This window comes from Lepidochelys kempii, chromosome 13 (genome assembly GCF_965140285.1).
Source record: "Lepidochelys kempii isolate rLepKem1 chromosome 13, rLepKem1.hap1, whole genome shotgun sequence".
NCBI classification, from domain to species: domain Eukaryota; kingdom Metazoa; phylum Chordata; order Testudines; family Cheloniidae; genus Lepidochelys; species Lepidochelys kempii.
In genome coordinates, this window is record NC_136392.1 from 7,727,914 (window position 1) to 7,754,310 (window position 26,397).

The 26,397-nt window shown below is 42.5% G+C and overlaps 1 protein-coding gene across 3 annotated transcripts in view; it reads right to left on the bottom strand.

The window, feature by feature from the left end:
• Positions 1-26,397, bottom strand: part of SLCO4A1 (solute carrier organic anion transporter family member 4A1) — a 45,574-nt gene that overhangs the window by 13,441 nt on the left and 5,736 nt on the right. For all 3 annotated transcript variants that reach the window (XM_073309120.2, XM_073309121.2, XM_073309122.2), the window contains 4 exons: positions 7,460-8,391; positions 5,488-5,578; positions 2,232-2,353; positions 1,014-1,125 (listed from right to left, as the gene is read on the bottom strand). In XM_073309120.2, coding sequence (XP_073165221.1) covers positions 1,014-1,125; positions 2,232-2,353; positions 5,488-5,578; positions 7,460-8,258 — 1,124 coding nt within the window. In that variant the 5' untranslated portion in view covers positions 8,259-8,391. The remainder of the gene's footprint in view (positions 1-1,013; positions 1,126-2,231; positions 2,354-5,487; positions 5,579-7,459; positions 8,392-26,397) is intronic.

Below are 26,397 nucleotides of genomic sequence, written 5' to 3' on the forward strand. Positions count from 1 at the left end.
ACAAAGAAGCTGGCTGACATAGGAGAAAGGAAAATGGAATAAAATAGAAAGCCAACAGAGATAAAACTAAGACAACAGGAAATAGATTCAAAACAGAGATACTGTATTCGACTTGCTATGAGACAGGAACGGAAACAAAGATGAAAATTAAAGGGACATATGAGGAAGCCAACACGGGACTAAAATAAGAGGAAAATAAGAAAAGCTCAGAGAGACAAAGACGAGGCAACACTGGACAATACACAAGTGAGCAGTGATACAGAGTGAGCAGTCTATAAGCAATAATACCAATTTAAGGGGAAGAATAAAAAAATAGTGCGTATGCATGTAGTTTAGATCAGTGTTTCTCAAAAGTTCTGGTACCAGGGACCAGCTTGCTGCCTTCCTAAACTGTGTCAGGGAGATCTCCGGGACGAGTGCTGGTCCACGTACCGGTCCTTGAGAAACACTGGTTTAGTCGACAGTGGTGAATGGTATTAAGCCACGTCCTGTAAAACCCACCACGTCACATGTCCCGGATGGTACGTGGTTCTCTGTGGGCACAAAATTGTGCTTATGGAAACAGTCTTACTGGTAACAGTTGCTGTAACACACTGTGAAGCTGTGTGCACTGGACCATCGTTGAAATGGGTTTTATTTCAAAGGCCGAAACACAAACTGTTCCATGAAGGAAACTGTCCCCATGTCATCTATGGAGCTGCATTTGGTGACTAAAGTTCCTAAATTTATTCCTGGCTCTACCATTGAATCTGTAAAATGGGGTTGATGATACCTATCTGTACAGGAGCATTATAGTATTAATGTTTGTAAAGTGCTTTGGGAACAATTGGCTTGATCTTGAAAGATGCATAGTGTCATCAACTCAAGCTCATTTCAGTAGCACCCTACAGGATCAAGCCCCAGGTATTGCAAAGTATTTCAGTTATTATTGTAGAAAGCCAGATGAAATTGCGGCCATTCCCCTAATTTTGGTAAGAGCTTTCTGAATGTCATGCACATGCAAAGGTTCTCACCGTGGAAGATCTTTAACTGTTTTCCCAAAGTCGGGATCTGATGCCGTTTCATGGCTCCCATCTTTCAGCTGATGAGCCTCGGAGATTCTCATAATGATGTAGCGCTGGGATCCTGAAAACATTGATGAAGGAAAGAGAAACTATATGAGAGGACGGCTTATGTGCCACACAAGTAGCAAATTCATGAGGGGAAAAAAGCATCATAGTATACACCTGATGTTTCCACGTAAAAGAGGATTTTTTTTCCTACAAATTTTTTTCCATTTTTTGTGTAAATGTTTTACCACTTCCCAACCAACAAAGAGCAGTTAGGTGCCCAACTCTCTTTGAAAGTTAATGGGAGTTGGGTGCTTGACTCCAATTTATGCCTTTAAAGCCCTCCGTCTCTCCAACCCCTTTGTCTCACATTTATCCCCAGTTCCCCGCTACTTGTTCATAAGAAGCATAAAGGGGCGGAACAGATAAAGGCAACAAAACACTGGAAAGACAGGTGGCTGTGAAATGGAAGGTGTGAAATCAATGTATAAATTACACTTCAAAATAAAAGAACTTTTTCCCCAGCCTATTGTTTCCCCATGCATTGGCATTCATCCAGAAGGGCAACATTTAGTCTGGCAGATATCAAAATAGGAGGAGACAGCCGCAGGAGTTAATGACAATCAAAGTATTATGCACATCTGCAGGACAGACAGAAAATGTCACATTATTTCAAGCATTGAGCAAATGAGAACAAAAGACAAAAGACAGAGATGGAGGGGAGGACAACAAGAGAGAAGCAAACAAAAGACCTTAATGGGGAACAAAATACATGGGTAAAATTGTATCCTTTTCCTTCCGCATGTACAGGCAGATATGTATAGCATGCAAACTGAGGCTAACTGCCTGAATGCAAGTGTTAGTGGCATAAAGGGCAGCATAAATAGCAGGCTGATAGTAACAAAACAAAGAAACAGGGTTCTGCCCCATTGGAGTAATTAACATCTAATGACGAAGTTCTTTCCACTCCAACCTAAAGCAGCCAATTTGCACGGCCTCCTCCATAGACTTATCAAATCTGTGACACTGAAATGAGAAACAAGGTTTGTATCCCAGCAGCAGTATGGCTCAGGCAATAGCTTCGCTGAAACACGGGCTAATGAGAAACAGCAGCCGTCCTCCATTAAGAAGATTCCCCAAGCGTTCCGCCTGAAGTTATTCAGGATTTCATTCTTCGTATACCTGGCAGCTGGCGAGGGTAACCCAGAATGGGAATGGCAGTAAGAAGGGCAGCAGCTCCAGCACCCAGGAATCCTATCCACCAGGCCCCTACCCAGAGAGTATTATCTGGAGTTAGATCAATTCTGTAAAAGAACAAAGGGGGGAAAGGCAGTTACCTAACTGGGACTGAACATAAGAGGCTTCACCCTAACACTGGCATGGATCAGGAGTAGCAGGTGAAGTCAGCAAAGTAAAACTGGGGCGCAAGGCAGAGGGCAATCTGCCCCCAAGTATATTTTGTGCACATGACAAACTGAAAACTTGGAGCCAAATTCTGCTCTTCCTGACACGAGTATAAATCTGAAGTAATTCCCCTGGTGGCAATGGAGATAGCAGATTTATACTGGTGCATCTGAGAGCAAATTTTAATCCTTGGATTTTACTTCTTACTGAAAAATAAAATTGCTGTCCAAGGGGGTTCTGTGCTGTAAGGAACTAAAGGAGACTTATCTTTACTATTAAAACATCACTATGGGCTAAATTTTAACTTTACAGCCTGCCTTAGGTAAGGGGCTGTGTGGAACTGTGCTATTCAAGGGGCAGACCCAGAGAATGAATTGAGACTCAGAGAGTGACAGCTCCACCCTGCTTTCCTTCCCCTGGGGAACTTGGGGTACAATATTTCTCTCCTTTGCCTTCCTTTTCACAGAAACAGCTTTCTCTCCTCCACGTGCCCAGACAGCTACCCTACCTGGCAAGTGGGGGGAACAGAACTAGGGCTCCTCCCACTCCCAGCACCTCCACCAAAGGGCTCGTCTACACTACTGTGCGGGGTCGATCTAAGATACGCAACTTCAGCTACATGAATAGCATAGCTGAAGTTGACGTACTTAGATCTACTTACCACGGTGTTCTCACTGCAGTAAGTCGACAGCTGACGCTCTCCCGTCTACTCAGCTTGTGCTTCTCATTGAGGTGGAGTACCGGAGTCGACAGGAGAGTGCTCAGCGGTCGATTTATCGCGTCTAGACTAGACGCGACAAATCGACCCCTGCTGGATCGATCTCTGGATCAACCGATTTGCAAGTAGTGTAGACAAGCCCTCATTCACTGCCAGCAGTGGAGTATCAGCTGAGTAGCCCCTGCTGTCTGTCACGTGGCTGCAGTAACAATCTGGCCAAGGCTAAGCAGGGGAATTACAGGGCTTTATCCCCCATATTCCCCTGTACGGCTGAGTAAGGACTGTGGCAAGAAGAACGACATGTGGCTGGGTGTTCTCAGCTGGAGTCAGTGCTCAATAGCAGTGTGAAAAGCACTGTCAGCCCCTGACATTCTCTTGTAAGTCAATCATAACAAAACCCAGTACAAAAGGCTGAACAAGATTGTGTATTCAGAACCCTCATCAAACTGTGCAATGGAAGCTCTGCCAAAGGGCTCTTTATTCGCAAATAAACTGCACAAATAATCCTTCTGAACTAAAGACAAATTCAAAGGCTGGCACAGGTGACTTCCATCGGTGACACAACCCCTGGGGCTGCCGCTTCAAAGCTGCTCCAAGCTCAGATGTTCCAAACACCTACGCGGTTTGCTAACAGTGTGTCTTATCACGAGAGAGGGGCAGAGTAAATTTAGGGCTTGGGTTTCATGACTGGAATCAAAGGGGAAGTAAAGTACTCCAGCGTTTCCCTTTCTGTATGTAACCAAAGAGCTGAAATCTGATCAATGTGTGTGGAAACAGCACAAAGCTTAGCTGAGAATATAACATCAGACGAACTCAAAAGGGCTCAGCATTTGAGGCCGGATTTGCAAGAGAGCCCAGCTCTTGTCTCGGCAGCTGAGCTGAATTCCAAACGTGCCCAGCACTCTATAGGTTCCATTGAGACCTATGGAGCGCCCACCACTTTGGTGACAAGAGCTGCTGGGAGCACTTCTGAAAATCTGCCTTTTTCATTTAGGTGCCAAAATGGGAGCTGAGCTCTGTTGAAAATCTGGCTGCTTCTTTAGGTGCAAAACTGGGAGATGTAGGTTGTTGAAACCATTGCAACCAGGTCGCTAATGTGGAGTTCCAAAATTTGTGCATACAAGCAGGCTTCTGAATGAATAAACAAGATATTTTTACACCTGGCTACCTATGCTCATGCTCAAATGTGAGCTTGCTACCATAAGCCACCCTATTATCTTGGCCAACACAATTTGTCCTTGGTACTTATATGGTCCCTGCTACTATAGTATCTCAACTAGGGTGACTGGATAGAAAGTGTGAAAAATCAGGATACTTTGGGGGGCGGGGAGGGAATAGTTTCCTATGTAAGACAAAGCCCCTAATATTGGGATGGTCCCGATAATATCTGGGCATCTGGTCACCCTAATCTCAGCACTTTATAATCTTTAATGTCTTTATCCTGACCACACCCCTGACAGATAGGGGAATACTATCATCTTAATTCCACAGGTGGGTAACTGAGGCACAAAGAGACTAAGTGACTTGCCCAAGGTCACACAGGAAAGCCATGGCAGAGCAGGCAATTGAATCCAGGTTTCCCAAGTTTTAGGCCAGCACCCTAACCTCTGGACCATCCTTCTGTTCAGACCCACAGCCCTATTGGCGACTATAACAGATCATTCATGACAATGAGCCTGAAAACACAAGTTGTTTAACACTGTATTTATCTCTGAGCACTCATCAGTTCTGGGTTCCATTTTCATTTCTATTTTTGTCACCGGGGCCTGTGTTCAATAGCAGATCAATCTTTTGCTACAAGGCTTGTTGTTGAAAGAAACAACAACAAAATGATCCAGTCTACTAATCTACCAAATGTCACAGCAAAATAACAGGCCAGGCTTGCTCTTAAAACGCTTTTGCAAGGATCATTCATCTGCTGCAAGTGAAAAAGAAAAAAACCTCGAAGTAAATCAAAGAGTGACTGCAGGATCATTGTGAGGCATAGTGGAAAAGGTGACATGCTGCATACACAGGGGAACTCATTCAAGAAATCCTCTTGCTCACCACAGCACAGCTACAGCACATGACAAACTACAAAGATGACGGATGTAGAAAAATAAGGCATGTGAGTAATTCTTTTCCATTAATGAAAACCCATCATTCTGGCTTTAACCATACCCACACATAGCCCACTTACAAATTCACTGCTGGACAAAACCCCTTTGAAGACAATGGGTATTTTTCCACTTAAGTTGCTAAAGGTTTCATTTAATTTTTTTTAAAGGAACTGCACAGCATAAAGGAAAAGCAACAAGCTTATTTTTACCAACTTACTGTTTGCCTATTTCAGTATAAATATTTAGAAACATTCCTCCTACCAGATAACCTGCTGCGGGCCCAAGGATTGCAGCAGTGTAGAAAATAGCTGAAAGAGAAAACAATCAGTGTTACAGATTCCTTGGCATTTTACTGAAAGCCCTGACTCTGCTCTTTCTTTAAGCTAGCCCTCAAATGAAACAGTGCAAAAAAACCCTAGGGTGACAGTAGGCACAGCCCTGGGCAAGGGAGTGGTATGAAAGTGCCAGGATCTTAAGTGCAGCCCTGGAAGGAAGTGTGCCTCACACAGGGCCATAACCAGGGTGAGGTGAGCAGGACAGCTGCCTCGGGCGCAAAACCGCAGGGGCAGAAAAATGGACCAGACAAATGCTGAAAAAAAAAATGGCAGCAAATATGCTTGCTTGCCCTGGGCGCTAAAATGGGGAGTTACAGCTCTGAACTCACACACACACACAGCTCTGGTGTTTCAGCTTCTTTCCGCTGTGGGGTAACTGTCAGTGGCTGGGAAGGCTATGGACTGCAGCCAGCAAAGACCATCCTTCATTTTGCAAGGCGGGATTCTGGACTGTAGGGGGCAGAAGAGCCTGGCTGGCTGTAGTTTACAGCAGGTTCACACAGCTGTGCCATGTAACATTTAGATGAAAATATATTCATTGTTGGGTGGTAAAAAGAATAACAAGACCCCCCCGCTTCTCATTCAGGGAAGACAGTAATTTCCTGCACGTCTTTACTAGGGGCAAATCATGACACTCCCCACACTGTCTCCACAAGTAGAGGAATTGAGCTATGGCTCTGCCTCCTTCCTGACCCTCCCTCCCCACATGCTCCAGCAAGGCAGTAAACAGGCCCGCAGACCTGGATTCGGATGGACTTGCATGGGCGTAAAGTCCAAGTTACATCTTTTCCATTTATTCCTCCCATGGTTGTGACATAGGCAAATGGACAATCATGTATTTGGGACTAGTCCAAGTACCCTTGGAGGCAATGCACGTTCATGTGTTTGTAAGATGGGAGCCTAAATTTGTTTCAGCAGAAAAACTACTATGTAATTTGGAGTCAACTTTTTTTATTATTTACCAGTCAAGGGCTCGATCCTGTTAGCACGGGCTCCCGGGCATAATGCTCACTACTGTGAATACTCCTGTCGTCTCACTACTGACTGTGGTAAGCAACGGGCATGGTAGTGACTGCAGGATTGGGGCCTACGTTTCGCTCTACCCCTCACTGCCATCAGAATATGACATGGACCACTGACCTGAACAGACCCTTGTGGACTCTTGTTATTTCTTCCTCTATCTCCATAGCCCTCTGGTATTACAGCTCGGGCCCGTAGGTTTGATCCAAAGCCAACTGAAATTAACTGGAGTCTTTCAATTGACTCCAGATTAGGCCCTTAGTGAACATGTTCCCTATCACACCAATTTACATTAGAGGCCTTTTGCAGTTGCCATATGATTAGCCATGCGTAGAAGAGGATCGTTATTATTATCAATGCCCTTCTCATGTTGTAGCACTAAAGGGAGAAATGTGATCTTGAGGATAGCATGCTTTGGGGAAGGACGAAGAACCAGTGGATTGTGTTCTAAGTGTAGAAGCTGAGGTTGGCCCTTTAAATTCATATACTTGGTCAGATGTCTGAGCTCTGCAATGTCCAGACATATATGGCGGGGAGGGGGGGAATGAACCTGGAGATTTAAAGTAATGCATCTAGTTGCTGTAATATTCAGGCAACTCAAAACATTCTTCTTGCCTGTAAATAACTGGAGAGAAAGCTCAGAATCTTCCAGCCTGTTGCTTCCCCTCTCCTATTTTCATCTCTTCTGATATTTGGAACAAATTACTTGGATTACCCCTGGTGAGCTCTTCTAGCACTTTACATTCGGGGCCAACACAAATGCATTTGATTTCTCTTCAGCCAATATGACTGAAGAGAACAGAAGGCTCTTCCTCAGTAGGCTACTTGACTTACCGATATACACAGGGGAGTAGTTAGACTTGACATTTTCATCTAAATAGGTCACTCCAAGAGTGTAGAGTGGTGTCGCTCCAATACCATGCAGGAACTGCCCAAGCATGAAGACAAATCTGTAGTTTGAGAGGATCGACGTGCTTTCCGCACACTGCACGCTGTGGTTGGAAGAGCACATGCCGGTCTCTTCCGAGAAGTGTACTTCATACTGGCTAGTGGTGAAATGGGGCAATGCAAAGACAATGGATCCTACTCCCATAATGAGCACTCCCCATCCCAGCCACCGTGGTTTATGCCCATTGCCCCCAAAGTAACTGACAAACGTCAAGCAGACACATGCTGCTATGTCGTAAGAGCTTGCAATCAGTCCGCTCTGGTAGCTGTGCAGGTCAAAGCGCCGTTCTATTGAGGTGATGACTGTATTAATGAAGCCATTCACTATCATCCCTTGCAAAAAAGAAGCCACACAGAGGAATAACAAGACACCCTTAGGTGTGTTGAAGAACTGTAAACAAGCAGGCGTGAAAGCCCCCCACCCACACTCAAGTTTGTCTCCTTCGGAGGAGACATATTTAACTCCTTTGTGGCACTGGCTTTTCTTTTCGGATGCTGCATCACAGAGAGGTTTCACATAAGAATCTGAAGGGCTGTTTGTGTTGGAATATAAAGTATCATTGCTCAGTGGTGTGTTACAAGGCTCCTTTAAGCTGTTCTCAACTGGACTGGATGCGCTGGTTACAATTAAATTCTGGGGGGGACTGAATTCATTTTCTCCTGTCAAATTATAAGACATTTCCATCAAAGCTTGTTTGGCTGTTTCTGGCTGAGGATCTTTTACACGGTGCAGTGACGATTTGGCTCCCAGTGTGTTGCAATTTATGGCCAGTTGTAAGCAGGCAGAGGGTGAATGTCAGGTTCCGGACCACTTCATTCTGTGGCAAGAACATCAGAAGAAGTTAGCAAACGTGACGTGCCAAGCAGTTCACCATTCTCACTGATTTCTGTACCAAACCTTTATTTCTGAACCAATTCTCCCACCAAGTTTAGCAAAACACTCAAGCTGCAGTGAGGACTTTGGATTTACCCAAAGCCTAATCCTGCCAATGGACTGAAATATGCAGAGTCACCTTGAAAAAGGAATAAGAAAACCCACTGTACATTAAATGATAGTCACGGGCAACATAACATTCTTACAGAAGCAAGGGGATTCTACGTTAATTCAGCAGCAATGTCTCCCTGTTCCCTTAATACTACAACCATTTATGCGGAAAGTGTATCTCAGTGTGTCTCATGCCAGGGGATACGGGGACAAATTCTCTTCTCAGATACATATGTGCAACTTCCATGGAATCTGAGGGCAGAATGCAGCTGCTAGTCGTTCTGACAATGTTCCGCGCAGATGCAAGAAGGTATAGAACCAAACTCAGACCATGCCCAGCCAATTTGTCTGTTTTGTCTACCTTGGGCTCTTGGCTGTCCTGCGGCCTCTGGTCCTGGCCAGACAGGACCGGACTGAGTGGCCTCCCTCTGAGCGGGTGAACAAAGGACCGTTACAGGGCGCGCAGCACACTAAAGTTTTGCCTATGGGCACCAGATTGTCTTGAGCAGCCTATGGTTGCAATTTAAGGTAAAACAATAGTGGTTCCTATTTGGGACCTTCGGAAGGGTGGCAGTCCAATAATGGACGGTTAGGGTTAGGTTTCCTCAGGCCTAGTGTCATCTCTATTGAAGACAAATATGGTTTCCAGGCCAGTGGTGTGTCTCATTGGGGCACTTCTGCAGTGGCTCGGAATCACAGGACAGGATTCTAGTCAGTGTAAATCTGAATTAATTCCATTGGCTGGAGTGGAATTACTTTAAGGACTTGTCCACTTCGGGACACTCAGGAAAATGAATCTGAATTAACTAAAGGTGTGACTTTAAAGTGGATTAGTTAAACTGCATGAAACCTCTGTGTGGGTTCATTCAGAATTACAGTGGCCTTACTTTAGTTTAGTTTGAACAGAGGTTTCATGCAATTTTACCAATCCGCTTTAAAGCCATATATTTAGTTAATTCAGATTAATTTTCCTCAGTGTCCCTTGTGTAGACAAGCCCTAAGTTTACAACTGGTGTAAGTGAAATCAGCATCTGGCCCAAGTTGCTTACCCTTGATAGACAACGTACAGGAAAAGAACAGGGATGCAGCAAAGGCAGACGGATTGCAAGGTGACAGGCAGCATGCATCTGATCATTTCCACCATTTGTACTTGTTTTAATGTGTAAAGACAGAATCATTCTTTAACCTTCTCTGGGGAGAGGAGCAGAGGTATGGCAGTGGAGGAAAGTCCTTTTGAACAAGTGAGTCTGACGTGGAAGAGGGCATGTCATTTGAATAGCTGTAAACCGCTGATTGCTGCAGTGGCCCTAAAGCAACAAAAGAACGGCTTGTCCTGGTAATCAATGCAGATGTGACCCCAGTATAACCCTGTTCTGTATTAAGAAACTTTTAACAATTGCTATGTAGAAACCATAAATTTCACATTGTAAAAGGTCCCATGCGCTCATTTTTGGATATTGTTTAATAACAGCTTGTAACTATCACAAGAACTTTCCACACTTGATCAATTTTATTTCAGGCCCTGAGATCTATTTGCAATTATTCTGTGAAGTCCTCTCTATAGCTAGACTGTACATGCCATTTTAAAGCCAGCCGGAGGGCACAGACAGCTGACTATAAACTGATTACTGATGTGGATTGCCTACTCTCAAAGAGGTTCTTACACTGAGTACTCTTGGTGGCTCCAGTTTCCCCGTAACTGGTTGTGAAATACACTAGTTGAACTATAATATATGGAGACAGTGAGGAGCCCCATTGAATATTGGTCTTAAATAAATTAGAAAATAAGATATTTGAATTTTTTAGGGCAGGATATTTTCAAAGCATCCATATTTCATATTCAATCCCTGAATGTCAGGCTGTTGATGAACCTGTGACGTGCTGCCAACACTTGCACAAGAAGCTCCTATAAAAACGTTCCCGTTTAGACTGCAATAAACCTCATGTACCATCAGTGCCATGGGCTTGCAGAGAGCAGGGGTGAAGGAGAAGAGGAAACTGTTTGTTTGTTTTCCCTTTAAAACAAAAACACTTTCTGATCATCTGAACCCAGGGGGAAAGCAGCTGCACTCGGCAAACCAATTAGTATTAAGCTGCATTTTGCTGGAAACACTTACAGATTATTTCTTTATATTATATATATATATAAAAATACACACACACACACACTGATTGCACCAGCTTGGTATAGATTCACAGCTCTGTGTGTCTGGGTGTGTGAGAATCTGACACCCAGAAAGCCACTGGGACCAACTTTCAGAGTAACAGCCGTGTTAGTCTGTATTCGCAAAAAGAAAAGGAGTACTTGTGGCACCTTAGAGACTAACCAATTTATCTGAGCATAAGCTTTCGTGAGCTACAGCTCACTTCATCGGATGCATACTGTGGAAAATGGAGAAGACATTATATACACAGAGACCATGAAACAATACCTCCTCCCACCCCACTCTCCTGCTGGTAATAGCTTATCCAAAGTGACCACTCTCCTTACAATGTGTATGAAAATCCGGGTGGGCCATTTCCAGCACAAATCCAGGTTTTCTCACCCCCCACCCCCCATACACACACAAACTCACTCTCCTGCTGGTAATAGCTCATCCAAACTGACCACTCTCCTTACAATGTGTATGATAATCAAGGTGGGCCATTTCCAGCATAAATCCAAGTTTAACCAGAACGTCTGGGGGGGGGGGGGAAACAAGGGGAAATAGGCTACCTTGCATAATGACTTAGCCACTCCCAGTCTCTATTTAAGCCTAAATTAATAGTATCCAATTTGCAAATGAATTTCAATTCAGCAGTTTCTCGCTGGAGTCTGGATTTGAAGTTTTTTTGTTTTAAGATAGCGACCTTCATGTCTGTAATTGTGTGACCAGAGAGATTGAAGTGTTCTCCGACTGGTTTATGAATGTTATAATTCTTGACATCTGATTTGTGTCCATTTATTCTTTTACGTAGAGACTGTCCAGTTTGACCAATGTACATGGCATAGGGACATTGCTGGCACATGATGGCATATATCACATTGGTGGATGTGCAGGTGAACGAGCCTCTGATAGTGTGGCTGATGTTACTAGGCCCTGTGATGGTGTCCCCTGAATAGATATGTGGGCACAGTTGGCAACGGGCTTTGTTGCAAGGATAGGTTCCTGGGTTAGTGGTTCTGTTGTGTGGTATGTGGTTGTTGGTGAGTATTTGCTTCAGGTTGAGGGGCTGTCTGTAGGCAAGGACTGGCCTGTCTCCCAAGATTTGTGAGAGTGTTGGGTCATCCTTCAGGATAGGTTGTAGATCCTTAATAATGCATTGGAGGGGTTTTAGTTGGGGGCTGAAGGTGACGGCTAGTGGCGTTCTGTTATTTTCTTTGTTAGGCCTGTCCTGTAGTAGGTGACTTCTGGGAACTCTTCTGGCTCTATCAATCTGTTTCTTCACTTCTGCAGGTGGGTATTGTAGTTGTAAGCAAATAGAATAAATAAAAGAATAAATGGACACAAATCAGATGTCAAGAATTATAACATTCATAAACCAGTCGGAGAACACTTCAATCTCTCTGGTCACGCAATCACAGACATGAAGGTCGCTATCTTAAAACAAAAAAACTTCAAATCCAGACTCTAGCGAGAAACTGCTGAATTGGAATTCATTTGCAAATTGGATACTATTAATCTAGGCTTAAATAGAGACTGGGAGTGGCTAAGTCATTATGCAAGGTAGCCTATTTCCCCTTATTTTTTCCTACACCCCCCCCCCCAAGACGTTCTGGTTAAACTTGGATTTATGCTGGAAATGGCCCACCTTGATTATCATACACATTGTAAGGAGAGTGATCAGTTTGGATGAGCTATTACCAGCAGGAGAGTGAGTGTGTATGGGGGTGGGGGGTGAGAAAACCTGGATTTGTGCTGGAAATGGCCCACCTGGATTTTCATACACATTGTAAGGAGAGTGGTCACTTTGGATAAGCTATTACCAGCAGGAGAGTGAGTTTGTGTGTGTGGTTTTTGGAGAAAAAAAAAAGGGGGGGGGTGAGAAAACCTGGATTTGTGCTGGAAATGGCCCAACTTGATTATCATACACATTGTAAGGAGAGTGATCACTTTAGATAAGCTATTACCAGCAGGAGAGTGGGGTGGGAAGAGGTATTGTTTCATGGTCTCTGTGTATATAATGTCTTCTGCAGTTTCCACAGTATGCATCCGATGAAGTGAGCTGTAGCTCACGAAAGCTTATGCTCAAATAAATTGGTTAGTCTCTAAGGTGCCACAAGTACTCCTTTTCTTTTTGGGACCAACTTGTGTGCAAAGTAGGTGTTTGTGGCTGTAGAGTACAGGTGCAAATAGTGAGTGTGCAATTTCACACTGCCAAAACAAATGCTGACCTTGGAAAATTCAGGCCTATGGTGCTATGAGAGGTATGGACCTTATGCCAATGTTATTAACTATTTCACTGCTGATCATTTGGGGTTTGATCCTGCAAGTTGCTAAGCACTCTGGGCCCCGATCCTGTCTTCAGTAGTTCAAGAACTCACATGCTTAAATTTAAGTGTTTCTGGATCACAGCAGAAAGTGCCTAGCAACTTTCTGTACTGAGCTCTTTACCAGGAATGTCCAGCTACTGTGGGACTGCGTGTGGAGTGTAGATTTGTGACCAGAATAGAGAACAACCATTCTTTTTGTTTTCCCAGTTGAATTCCTTTCAACAGGCTGATAATCTAAGAACGTGTTCACATTTCATGAGTCATTTTCACCAAGATAAAATTTGTACTCCTCTTGAATGTCAGTTCTAAATCCTCCAGGCTACTGCCAGCACGTGCTAACACTGAAACTAACCACACACTTTGAAATTTAAATGCAGTGCCAATTTTTTAAAAAAAGTATCATCATAAAACGGTAATGTCATAAATATAAAGCTATCTGTGATTTTTTTTAGCCCTGTGGCCTTATTTCTGCTATCATCCTTCATTTATTTTCACTTCTTTTAATACAGAACAGGAAGCAATAAATAAAAATGCATCAACGTTCTAGCTACATTAAAGTAAAAACATGGCTACTGGCTTGAGAGAATCTAGGCTATACACTAGAAAAAAATATTCCGATGACCTTCTATACTATGCACCAGTTTCTTTACTGAAGTTTACTTTAGCATGAAGCCATAAAAAAATCAGTCTCCCAGAGTGTATGTATAAATGTATCATTTTTGCAAGCTCATCTTTCTGGTATTCTCATTACACTTGCTCCTAATAATCTAAATATAATAAACTCTTAAACTATGGATGTGTGTTGTGGTTTACAAACCCCCACACCCTGGGCAAGCAGGGGTTAAAGAACTGCTCTGGGCTCAGCCAGCCCCGCCTGCTACACCTGTAGGAAATGCTCCAAATGGGGAAGGATTTAAAGGTGGAGGAGCAGCTCAACTGGGGGCAGACCAGAGAAGAGAGCAGACTGGCGCCCTGTAGCTCCAGCAGCAGAGAGCTAAGGGCAAGACAATCTCTCCACACGACAACTGCCCAAAGGTCCCTCCTTGAGGGAATGGAGGCCCTGCTGCTGAGTCAGCTTGAGAGGGAAGCATTTCCCTCTCCCTCTCATAGGGACTCCGAGTTTTGTTCATTGCCCTCTGTTTTGTTTCAATGACCCCAGCAGGTGAAAGCCCTAGGACACAGCTGGCCCAGGAGGGTGGGTGGGCCATACCACTGAAGGAGGAATTTGCTGCCCAAGAGAGGAAGAGAGCTATACACACCCATCCAAAGCTGTCTTGTGGTGAGCAGACACCCTTCACTCCGCCTAAATGCAGATGGTGACCATGGGACCATTGCGGGGGGCAGGCAGGACGTGGCCCAGGGAGGGCAGCCATAAGCAGCCCAAGATGTCAGATCACTCATAGTCCTCAAAGAGCCCTGGGTTGGAGCCCAGTGGTGTGGGAGGGCCCGGACTCCCTTACCAACAACCCCTCTGCAAGTCATGGGCCTACGCTCTGACCACTAGGCAATGCTACCCTACTGACCAACCCCCTGAGAGAGGACCGTCACAGGATGTCTTATCTGATTATTTTCCCACACAGAGAAACTTCATTCTTCAAACTGTCAGCACCATCTGCCTTTGTAGTCATATCCTGACTGACTCAGTTTGCAACTACATGCCGCAAGAAGGAAAACCATACTGCTTGAATATAATGTCCAGCAAACCAATTTTTACCTAGGAAAGTAATTTAAGAATAGGGTCATATTAAGTAGGAGCAATTCACTTCCATAGGTGAGTGTACCTCCTTCAGAGGACAGAATACAGCCTTTAGAAAAGAGCGCTTGATTTAACTACATACAATTCCTAATTGTCACTCTTTATAGGGACCACACAAGTATGGCTTTTCACTGATCTTGATTTTTAATCACTCAGTTGATAATTTCCAGATTTTAAATACGTCTAGATTACTTTGCATACTGATTACTGTAAACTATACATTTACCCATCTTTCAGAAAGATTACAGCTAAACTATGCTCTCTAACTCTCCTGTAAACTTTCTTTCTTGTGAACTTTCTTTTCTTGGCTTGCATTTGATTATGAGATTAGTAAAGGTCCTCCCCCTTCTCCTCCCACCAAAAAAAAATATTTGGCTTTATATCAACAGTGAAAATAACAAAGGTTTTCATTGGATTATCATTGAATATAGCACAGTAAGTCACAGGACCAAAATTAAAAATACTCTGGAACTCGGCTGCGGACCTCAATTAGACGAATGTTATGAGTTAGCTGATAATTGGCATCTGACGTAATCCTATTTGCTGAAGCATGCCCAACAATAGTTAATCTTCCTTTTTACTCTGTGGCAGTTGGACTTTTATAGGGTCTTACTGCAGCAAATGACATCCTTTCACAATTTAAGCTTTCCCATCGGTGAAAGCGGCTTATGCTATATGGGTCAACACTGAAGTATTGTGTAAGATCATAGTGTCATAAGGAATATTTGCTGAGTAATTGAATAAAAACCAAGCCCCTTCTTCATGAGTGAGGAAGGCTTATTGATTCTAACCATCCATCCATGACTCCCTGGTCCCATGGCTTCCTACCAGCATCTGTGACTCCAAATCATTTTGTTTCAGGCTAGACTGGGGAAAACAGAGCCAGGTGGCTGAGATGCTTGGTGGGTCACACCAGGCCCCATAGCAACTGCAAAGCCTTTCCCTGTGGGAATAATGGCCTGTGGATCAACCAAGTTGCAAAACCATTTACTGCCCCCTGCAGGCCTGCCCTTGCCTTGCTGTCAATTCACCTTCATGACAGCATGCCAAGAGCTGATCTCTATAGCAACCCCTCCTGTATGGGTTCTGCACATCCTTAACCTCTCCCCCTCACCTGTTCTCCTGCATGCGGTGCAAGACAGAAATCGTCATTGCTGCATGCTCCAAATACATTAGTCTGAGCAGGAAATACAAGGCATAGCATGTAGAGCAAACAGTCAATGAGTTATGTGTAGCCCCAAAATATGGTTCATTAGAGTATTAGGCACTGTACTGGTTTCAGTACTTCTCATACCGTGTAGGAGTGATAGTCATTGTGTCCCGTTCTCTTATGCAGGGTGTCCTGAACCAGTTAAAACAACTGACGACAACATATGGTGCCCAACCTAAATCCTAAACCCGAACACCTCAGACTTTAGGGAAGTTCAGATCGTGATCCAAATTTTGCATCTCAGGCCCATCCATCACTCAAGAACAGGTCAAGGTCTTCTGGCCCCATCTGGTTAATTTATCTTAGTAACATGTACTGAATTTTTCATGGATTACTTGGGTTATGAGGATTATCCATATTATTTCTGTCACAGATAATAAACTCCATATGGATAAAGTGTAATCCACTCATTGGTTTATGAATGGCAAAGCCTCCCAAGGAGTGTCACAAATCCACATGATTCTTCTGTGAACTGGCTTTTGCACTAAGAGTGCTGATATAGGTAAAAGATGGAAAAAAAGAACTTGTACAATATACTGACTATGTTGGGATTGTTCCCTGGTACGTGTGACACTGTAAATAATTTCACTATCCTAAAATGGCTAAAGGCCTGAGATCTTTTACTTTGTAATCAGTCTGGGAAACAGTGAGCAAGAGTTGGCCTCAAGAAAATATAGTGCATTTAATAATTGCAAGCTAATAGTATATTTCAGATAAACACCCCCCCACAGTTTGACAAAGGCTCACTGTGTTTCGTTGGGGCTGTGCAAGTGTGATAAAGGGCAAAATTTGGCTCTCCGTATGAAAGTAATTTACTCCATTCCAAGGCCAGACGAGACAATTGTGATCATCCTAAGAGCTATCTTCTTCATACTGGGAGGTCCCTTCCTCCCTCATTAGTCCCACTGGAGTCTATAGCACCACTTGAGGAGCAGGGACTACTCAATGCGTGTCAGACTAGTAGCATCTGATCTTAAATGACCACTTTAGGAAGGCTCTATAATAAAATAAAATGTTATTAATAAATAAAGCTTAGCACTTACAGAGCACTTTGCACTTCTTCAATGCATTTTGCAATCATTAACACATTTATTTAATAATATTATTTTCTCACATAATGTGTTTTGATGGGTTTCAATTAGTTGCTTGAAAACACGTTGAAGATGAATCAACCCACCTTTTCAGAGCGTATTTATTTATTTCAGTTTATCCATGCAACGATAAAAGTGCCTGTGCGTGGATCTAGGGGTCTTAGACAGACTCTAACAACACACAGTTTCAATTCAAGGAAGAGATTTAACAGCATAACTTTCATTCTGGCAGAGAGAACATTACTCAAACATAAAAAGTTTGGCCTTCAGTAATATAATACCCAAACCTCTTCCATTAATACCATTCCTCTTTTAATGCCTTTCTCCCCAAAAGTTTGAGCAAACATATGTAAAAGTGTGTGTTCAGTTGTTGTGCTCATCATCCTGTAAAGTAATGATGCTCAAATGTGGCCAGTTGGATGTTAAGTGAGTGCACATTTACTGTGATGCAAGATAATTTGCCCATGCAAAATTAGTCCAGTGCACATGGACTTTTGTTCACATGTATTTCTGAAAAAGAGCTAAGTATTATTGTTTTCAAGCAGTTAGGTTCTTTAATCATATCTAGATAAATTCACTGGTCAGAATAAAATTGCAGCATAAAACCTTTAAAAATCAGCTTTTCCAAACTGTTGTCACAGTGTAACTGTGAATGTCTCCTTTTTTAAGGAGAGGGGAAAATATATTAATCACAATGTGGATACTACTGTGGCTTGACGTTTTAATGCCAACTACTCTATCTCTCACTTCTGTACCCTCTCTCTATATTCATTAACCAAAGTAGAAACCTGTCTCCAAAATCTATATGCCAACAACTTTTTCAAAAACCACTGATTAGCAAAAAATAGATAAATCTCTTTCTCTCTCAACTTGCTCTGAAAGTACGTATCTATTCAGTAGACACATCACTGTTTTACTATCAAACCTCAAAAGAGCAGTAAAAAGAAGTCTAGCATCCTTTTCCACACTTTATATTTTTGAAAATATTCATCATTAGTGAAATGAAATATCATTACCAGGCATAGTCTTTGCAGATCATCTACAAACATCAGTTTAATCCAGGTAGCTATCTTAGCATCAACTTATAAAGAACTTTAGTCTTCTTCAAATTCTTTGTGAATAGGACTTTTTTTTTTTTTTTTTTTTTACACAAGTAACAATTTATTAGCCCTCTCCTGTAGGCCCCAATCCTGGAGTAAGATCAAGCCCCCGAATGCTGTGGTTTGACAAGCCTGGCTCATTAAATTGCATTAGTGACTTAGGCAAAAGTGATTACCATTTTGTGCATACAGTGGGCATATTAGCTACATGCATAGAGACTCACCTGATGGAAGCAGAATTTTGGGATAAAGTCTATTTTTTTTTATTTTTGCTGGATACTTAATGTTATGTGTCTTTAACAAGATTCAGATAAAAGCAAACATACAAATAGGCATTGCCAGTAGATTACATATTTTTAACCTCCATTGCTTTCCCCCAGGGCAGCAAAGGTTCACACTGATAAGAAATGATTAAATTCCAGTGTCTATCTTGGAATCCACTTTCCCTTTTAAAAAAGAAAGATAACAATACTGGAGAGAAAAGGTCAGAAATACATTCACCATGAAAGCAGTCAGCAAATTCGTTCGCTCTATCCATTGTTCAAAAATACATGGCCTGACTTTTCTATTACTTCCACTGGTTTTATACTATCTTGCTACTGTTGCATTGACTTCAGTGGAGTGACTCCTCATTTATGCCGTTATCACTGAATCTAGCCCAGTGGGTTCTATCAATTACAATTATTGCTAACTCAGAAGAAAGCTAATTGCGAATGGTCCAAGATTTTTTTTTAATATAAATCTCTTTTAAATGTGGGACCCAGTCAAAAGTTAAATTTCCAGCTGGGGTCGGTGACTTTAAATCCACTGATATAAAATTAATTCAGCCATGCATCAAAAGAGAAGGCTGGAGATGGCAGGGATCCAGGTCCTTCTTGAATCCAAGATTATCCAGGAACAGCTCCTTAGTGAGCTTTAGAAATGCTGGTATTTTCAGCATGTGTAAACTGGACACAAATTAGGACTATAAGTAGAACTGGACATTGTGTCAAAGTCTGCCAATATTTTTCTATAGCTGACAGCAGAATCATGCTCTGTGTCTTCTTCCTTTACACTAATTTCCCCCTTCTATTGTTATTATTTGATACTGTGGTCCTCAGTACATGCAGCAAGGCCAGGATTTATCTACTTTGGGACCTGCACAGTTTCCTCAAAGTTTCAGCCCCTGGCTGCCTGGGCAACTTGGTCAGCATTCAACCCTTCATCACATTCTTGCACTCCCACTTCTTGAGCTGTCACCAGCTGCACAAGCTCCTTCCCAGCGTTGTCTAGAATGTGCACCTTTTGGAAGATGGAGGAGAAAATCTTAGCAAGCAGGGCTACAAAGGAGGCCCTAGTTTTGAAACTCTTACGTGGGCAAAACGCCCATTGTCTTTGATCGATGATAATACATAGCACATTAATAGTGGTTTTTCATCTGTAGATTTCAACATGCTTTACAACAGGGATGGACAACCTTTGGCACACAGCCCATCAGGGAAATCTGCTGGCATGCTGGGCCGCTTTGTTTACCTGCAGCGTCCGCAGGTTTGGCCAATCGCAGCTCCCACTGGCCATGGTTCGCTGTTTCATGCCAATGGGTGCTGCAGGAAGCGGTGGCCAGCACATCCCTCAGGCCCGGTCCGCTTCCCGCAGCTCCCATTGGCCTGGAACAGCGAACTGCGGCCAGTGGGAGCCGTGATCGGCCAAACCTGCGGATGCTGCAGGTAAACAAACCATCCCGGCCCACCAGCAGCATTTCCTGACGAGCCTCATGCCAAAGGTTGCTAATCCCTGCTTTACAAAGGTGGGGAAGCATTATTATCCCATTTTGCAGAGAAGGAAACCAAGGCATGGAGAGGGTAAGTGTCCTGCTCAAAGTCACACAGCAAGACAGTGGCTGAGTCAGGGATGGAACCCAGTCACCATTCCTGTAACAGACTGTGTGGATGGACTTCTGTGTCTATGTGAAACATCAGTGGAGGTCTGCTCACATCCAGTCCATCGCAAGATCAGGGACCAAGTCTCTTGGCTCTCAAGCTGGAGTCCACTGCCTCTACATGATCAGCCTCCAGTAGCAACAATTATGTATAATTATACACATGGCTCTATTAATAGCTATGGAACTGTTGCCCACAGTGCGTGAAATTTGCCCCCGTGCATAAAAATCCTATGCTAAGTCATACTTAATTGTTCTAAGTAAGGTGAATTTCACCCAGTATCAACAGAAAGCCAGAGCAGATGATTACCAAAAAGCATTTTAGGTACTAGATTACGTAGAGCCAAGATTTCAAGACGGCTGGAAGTTAAAGTCAACAAAGTTCAACCAGGAAATACGATTAAGACATTTTGAGCAGAAAGGACAATTAACCTTTGGAACAGACTACCAAGGGCTGTCATGAATGCTCCATTGCTTAAAGTTTTTAAATCAAGACCAGATGATTTTCTAAAAGAGATACTCTAGTTCAACCACAAGTTGTTGGGCTAGACTCCGGAATCACTTCATGAAAGCCTATGGCCTGAGTTATGTAGATCAGGTGATCAGATTGCAGGGTTCTTCAGGTCTATCTCACTTTCAAACAGAGCCGGAAGGGTGTGATCTTTACATGCCATGAAGGCTCCAGTGAAGCAAGGTACACAAGGAGTGGCTGTCCAGCTGAAATAGTCATGCTTTGCTTAAATCAGTTCCTTAAAATTGTTTTACCGTTGTTTTTACTGTAAGTACACTGCTTTCCAAACAATGTGCAGAAAGGAAACTGTTTCTTCTGGCATCACTCTCTTCTTGACTCTCCCCAAAGGCAAAATAAGCTTATGATTCTTCCTCTTACAAGAAATACTATGTCAGCTTTTGGCTAATTTGAACACTGCGGTCACGGTGCACAAAACCACATTATTAGCCAGAATTCTGCATCCTGAAAACCCCACTACATATTGCATCTTTGTCTCATTACATAGGCTTTTGAGAGGACCCGAATTCTGGGTGCATTGCAGCCTCCGACTCCAAATGCAAATATCAAATCCCCAGGTTGCATTCACAGCTGCAGCAATTGCACAAGGACACTAGGAACTCCATCCTGCAGAGCTAGGGATGAGAGGTGTGACAGAGTAACACTGAGTCAGCAATAGGGGCTGCTGAGCTTGACATTTGGGTGGTCACAGTACCATAGGGTGAAGTAGAGTAAAGAGAGGAGTGGGATGACAATAACAATGTGGCCAATAGATATCATGAGACACTGAGCAGCGGGTCTGGAACAATATGGTTTTCATAGAAGCCCCGGGCGCTTTTTAGTCAGTGGCTGGCCTCAGGACTGCCTCAGCTGTAGGCTTCTACAGTGGCACTGGACTGGAAGCAGGGGACACTGAAAATCCCAAGTGTGGTCTCTATGCATTCACTGGGTTGCACACAGACACTCTGACTTGGCCACACCCTGTCTTCATCTCCCTGCATGCCCGTTTCTCCCTCTGCTAGCTGCCGTTTCTTAATGGACAGCCGTCTGAGTCTAAATTATTAAAAATCACACCATCGATTTTGTAGCAGATTTCCCCTTTGATTTCAAAGAAGAGAGCAGACAGCACATTATGACCTTGAATTGTTAAACCTTTCCAAGAAATTAAAATTCACATAAACCAGTGACCATATGCAAACACAGATCCATGATTTAAACAAACAAACAACAAACTTTATTCCAAGGGCCAGAACACAGGCTTAAAAGACACAAACCCAGACAACTTGTAAACCTCCCTGCTTCCGAGAGGGCATTTTCAAGTCACAGAGCCATTGATCAGATCTGTGATTCATTCCCATGGCCAGCCAGCAAATTGCTGCCAAATGGTATTTCTTCCTGAGACCGAGGAAGAAACAAGTGTATAATGTTCTCATTGTCAAAGCAAAACATCTGCTGGAATTCGGAGTGGTTTGTTGTCCGTGTGTGGCAGTGAGAAAGCCTGTAGATCATAGTCTCCACTGTCTCTCACACATGGGAAATTATAGTATTACACAGCAGCTGTTGGAGGATACGTTTACTCGGAAATCTGAAATCTGTCTTTAAAGGATTCTTGCCTTCCGTGAAATAATAGTCTGATTTTCATTTATGGTACGAGAACATTTTATTGTTGTCCACTAAAGGCTAACGGGGCAAGATACAGACCGGCCCTTTGAGTGTTAAAGGAGATGAATACAATGGAAGAAATCCTGCCTGCAGTTATAAACATAGATGGATGTAACGGAGGGCAAAACTTGGTCTACTCTCCTTCTCCATAACAAACTATGGGTCTGATTCTGCCAACCTTGTTCACCTTATGTCGGATTTATTCACACAAGAAGTCCAGTCAAGGTCTATGCAACTTCTCACAGTAAGTAAATAATACTCAAGAAAGAAAGAATCTGACCCCCTATGTGATCGAATGTGAGAAAAACTTACACTTAAAAAACTGCACTGTTTAAAAAAAATGTAAGGCTGAGATATTCAAAGCTGCCTAGTGAACATGGGTGCCTAATTCACATTCATTGTAATTCAGTTTTTTTAGGTAGCTTTGAAAATCTCCCCCTAAAATACTTCTTTCAATGTTTTCCCTCAGATTTTAGGAAAAAAGTCCAAACAAATGGGTCACACTCTGATCTTGGTTACCCTGATGTCAAAGGAGTTACCCTGGATCGACACTGGTGTAACAGGAATCAGAATCTGGCTTCAAGGAGCCAGCTCCTCAGTCCAGAGTAAGTCTACTCCAGCAGTGCAAAGAGGACTTAAAGCTGCCTTCAGGAGGCTGCTAGGGATTCCCTTGTTATAGGGGAATCCCCTGGCAGCATAAAGGGCCATGCCATCCACTCCACCCTCATTCATCTAGGGGATGTAATGCAGAGCTGGGCATGGGAAGAATGCACTACCCGTTAGCAATTCTGGACCAGCAGAATGACCCCTCTGGCGCCATTCCAGCTGAAATGAGTTGAAGCAACCCCTGCACCTGCTCTAACTTGCACCAGGAATCAGGGTTGAGTCCATGGTCTCTATGTGGCCCCCAAAATGGAAGAAATTTTAAAACAACAATTTTTAGAATATCTTAATGTTTTAAAGTTTGGCTTGAGGTGGTTTTCTGGGAAGGGTATATTTAGGAACAGAAAAGGTAAGCACTTTTGGGAACACTTATTTCTTTATCAGGTGCTATTCTCGTTTATCAGACTTCTATAGTTTGTCTTTATTTTACTATATCTTTGACAGCTAGCAAAATGAAAGTCCTGTCTCATTGCCACAGTGTGTTTCGAGAGATGTATTTCACAAATGTGAAATTGTATCTCTGGAAATACAGAAAAATACTTTTGCTAGGAATTTCTTCAGACAGACCATAACAAATCCTTATGTATCTCCTTTGAAAAAAAACAAAATATGATCTTGTTTTCTCAACATGTACAACTACCTCCTTTAAAATCAATTAAAAAAACCCTTAAGTGTTACAAGTTCCCTTTTCTTCTTACACCTGTTATCATTCAAAAAAAACTGTCTTCAGTTCCCTCAGTTTGACATTCTGCAAGTTTGCATGGTAAAAGATTGTTCACGCCACATATAAAATATACATTATATTTTAAAATTAGGGGCTAAGTCACCCCTGGGACAGATCTCTGTAAATCAGTGGGATTACACAAGGGATAGAAATGGTCTAATGTGTTTAATTACAATGGGAATTTCAAAGACTAATCTAGATGCTTGCCATGCTACTGAAAAGTAAAACACAATACAATTAGAATAAAAAGGATGTTTTGCACTTATATTGCGCTCCAACTATGGATCACAATAGTTTTTAAACTGCATTAAACCCCTAAGAGACAGCTAAATACAATGACATTACTTTTTGACACCAGCAATATGGAAATCTTGTGTAAAAGGTTAGCTAGCTTCTGTCCAAACAGAGGTTTAACATCAGAAAAACTTTTCTATGTAAATATTAAATGTTTTGCTTAAACAGTCCACCTACTTACCTCTCTGTCTTAGGTATTTCCAATGCAATGGCCACTGTAGTAACTAAGGACATCGTGCAAACCCCAATGAAGTCGATTACAGACTGTCCATTGACTTCAGTACTCTTTGAATCAGTTCTTATGTCAAATCAGTACATTTCCTATCATGATCGCCAAAGTAGGATGGGACATGTTTGGTTGGGAGTTGTAATGGGATGGAGTCTTTGACTCCTAGTAGGTCATTGTTTCATATAGTGATGAATATGGTAAAGACTGAATATCATGGCCAGCCAGTAGCTCTTCAGTGGCCTGCATGAAAGAGTTGGGGGTGGGGAGGTTGCTCCATCTAATTTCTAATGGACAGATGTCCACATAATAGAAACCATCATAACAATGGGTCTGATCCAATATCCTGCCGTGGATGCTAATAGACATTGGATTAGGCCCAATATGGTAGCTGAGGTACATTGGCAGAGCAGTGTATGGAACTTTGAATTGTCATTGCTTTGCACATCTCACTCTGAAGATAAATTACTTAAGACCAAGATCCTCACAGGCATGTGTGTGCCTAATTCCCTTTGAAATCAGTGGAAGTTAGGAGCCTAAATATCTTTGAGGATCTGGGACTAAGATTCTGGTGCTGTCACTCTGGCATCTTTCATGGGCTCTAAATTCACTAAGGCCAGAATGGAGCTATGACAATTTATGTCACCTGAACATTTGGCTCTAAATTGCCTTAATAACAACAACAAACAGGAAAGAGAAAGTGGTTCAAAGGTATTAAAGGAGCACACGACAGGCCTGGTCCTACTACCATTGAAATAAAAATTAAAACTCCAATTGGCTTCAAAGGCTGTCACCTTGAAATGCCTGCCAGGGGGACTTTGTAACTAGTATGGAGCAGACCCACCTTAAAGTAACAGCACTGGAAGGACGTGATCTTATATACCATAAAGGCTGCAGGGGCATCAGGTTATGAAGGGAGTAGGGTGACCAGATGTCCCAATTTTATAAGGACAGTCCCGATTTTTGGGTCTTTTTCTTATATAGGCTCCTATTACCCCCCACCCCAGTCCCGATTTTTCACACTTGCTGTCTGGTCACCCTAGAAGGGAGAGACAGCATTAAAAGGGGAATCTTTCCTTTGATATCATACTCTATTTGGCTAACCACCAAGCCTGCAACAAACTAAATAAAAGCATTCGATGACGTGAGCTGTAGCTCACGAAAGCTTATGCTCAAATAAATAAAAGCATTGTGATTCTTCCGATTAGAACAAATACAGTGTCAGCTCTTTGCTAAATATTTGCATAGGAGGATCTCACTAAGCATTACTATATTATTATATTAACCAGAATTCTACATAACGGAAAAACCCTCTCATTGCATAATCACCTTGCTCCACACTTCACTGACAGCAAGACGGCATAGTGATTAAGGAACAAACTGGAAAAGTCAATGTTCTATTAATGCTACTCCAGTGTGTTCTGTTCATGCTACTGAAACAGAATTCAAATACAATGCCCAAATACTCAGTTTGTATTCCTACAGTAACTGTGCCTGCATAGTAGGGACTCAGTCCTGCAGGGGTCTGGAGGAGGTCTTGTGAGAGAGCGAGAGGTTGCTGAGCACGGGGCTTTGTTACTCAAAATCAGGGTGGATAAAAATCAATGATTTTTAAAAAAATAAAATAAAAAAAATTGGATTTTTTTAATAAAATGCTTTTTGAGGAAAAACGCTATCTAAAGATAGTTTTAATTAAGATACATTATAGCTCCACAATATCTCATCATGGAATAGGGATTATAAATTCTAATTCTATAGTATAAGACAATATTCATGTAATGTTTAAGGAAAGTTTTGTAAATGAGTTCCAATAGTTCATGGATTAGGGACCCAATCTTATGGGGTTCCAGGGGCTTCTGTATAGATTATTTAGGCTAATCTTTCTATCTACCCAATGGGACTCAGTGCTCAGTCTAAAAGATACCATCAAAGATGCTTAGTTTTGCAGTTCTCAAACTGTGGATTTGTGTCTCCAGAGATAACACGCTTGTTAACAGCAAAAATGTTTTTAAATAAATAAAAAAATGATATATAGAGGTGAGAAATAACAGACCACAATCCTATTGTCCCTCTGCAAATTTGTTTACACAGAGTCAATCCCTTACCTCTCTCTAAAAGTGCAAAGTTTCAAAAAGTTCAATGAATAGAAGAGTGTTGGGGACAAAATAGATTTGGACAAGGAGAAGAAGTCTGGAGATAAATGTGAGATGGGA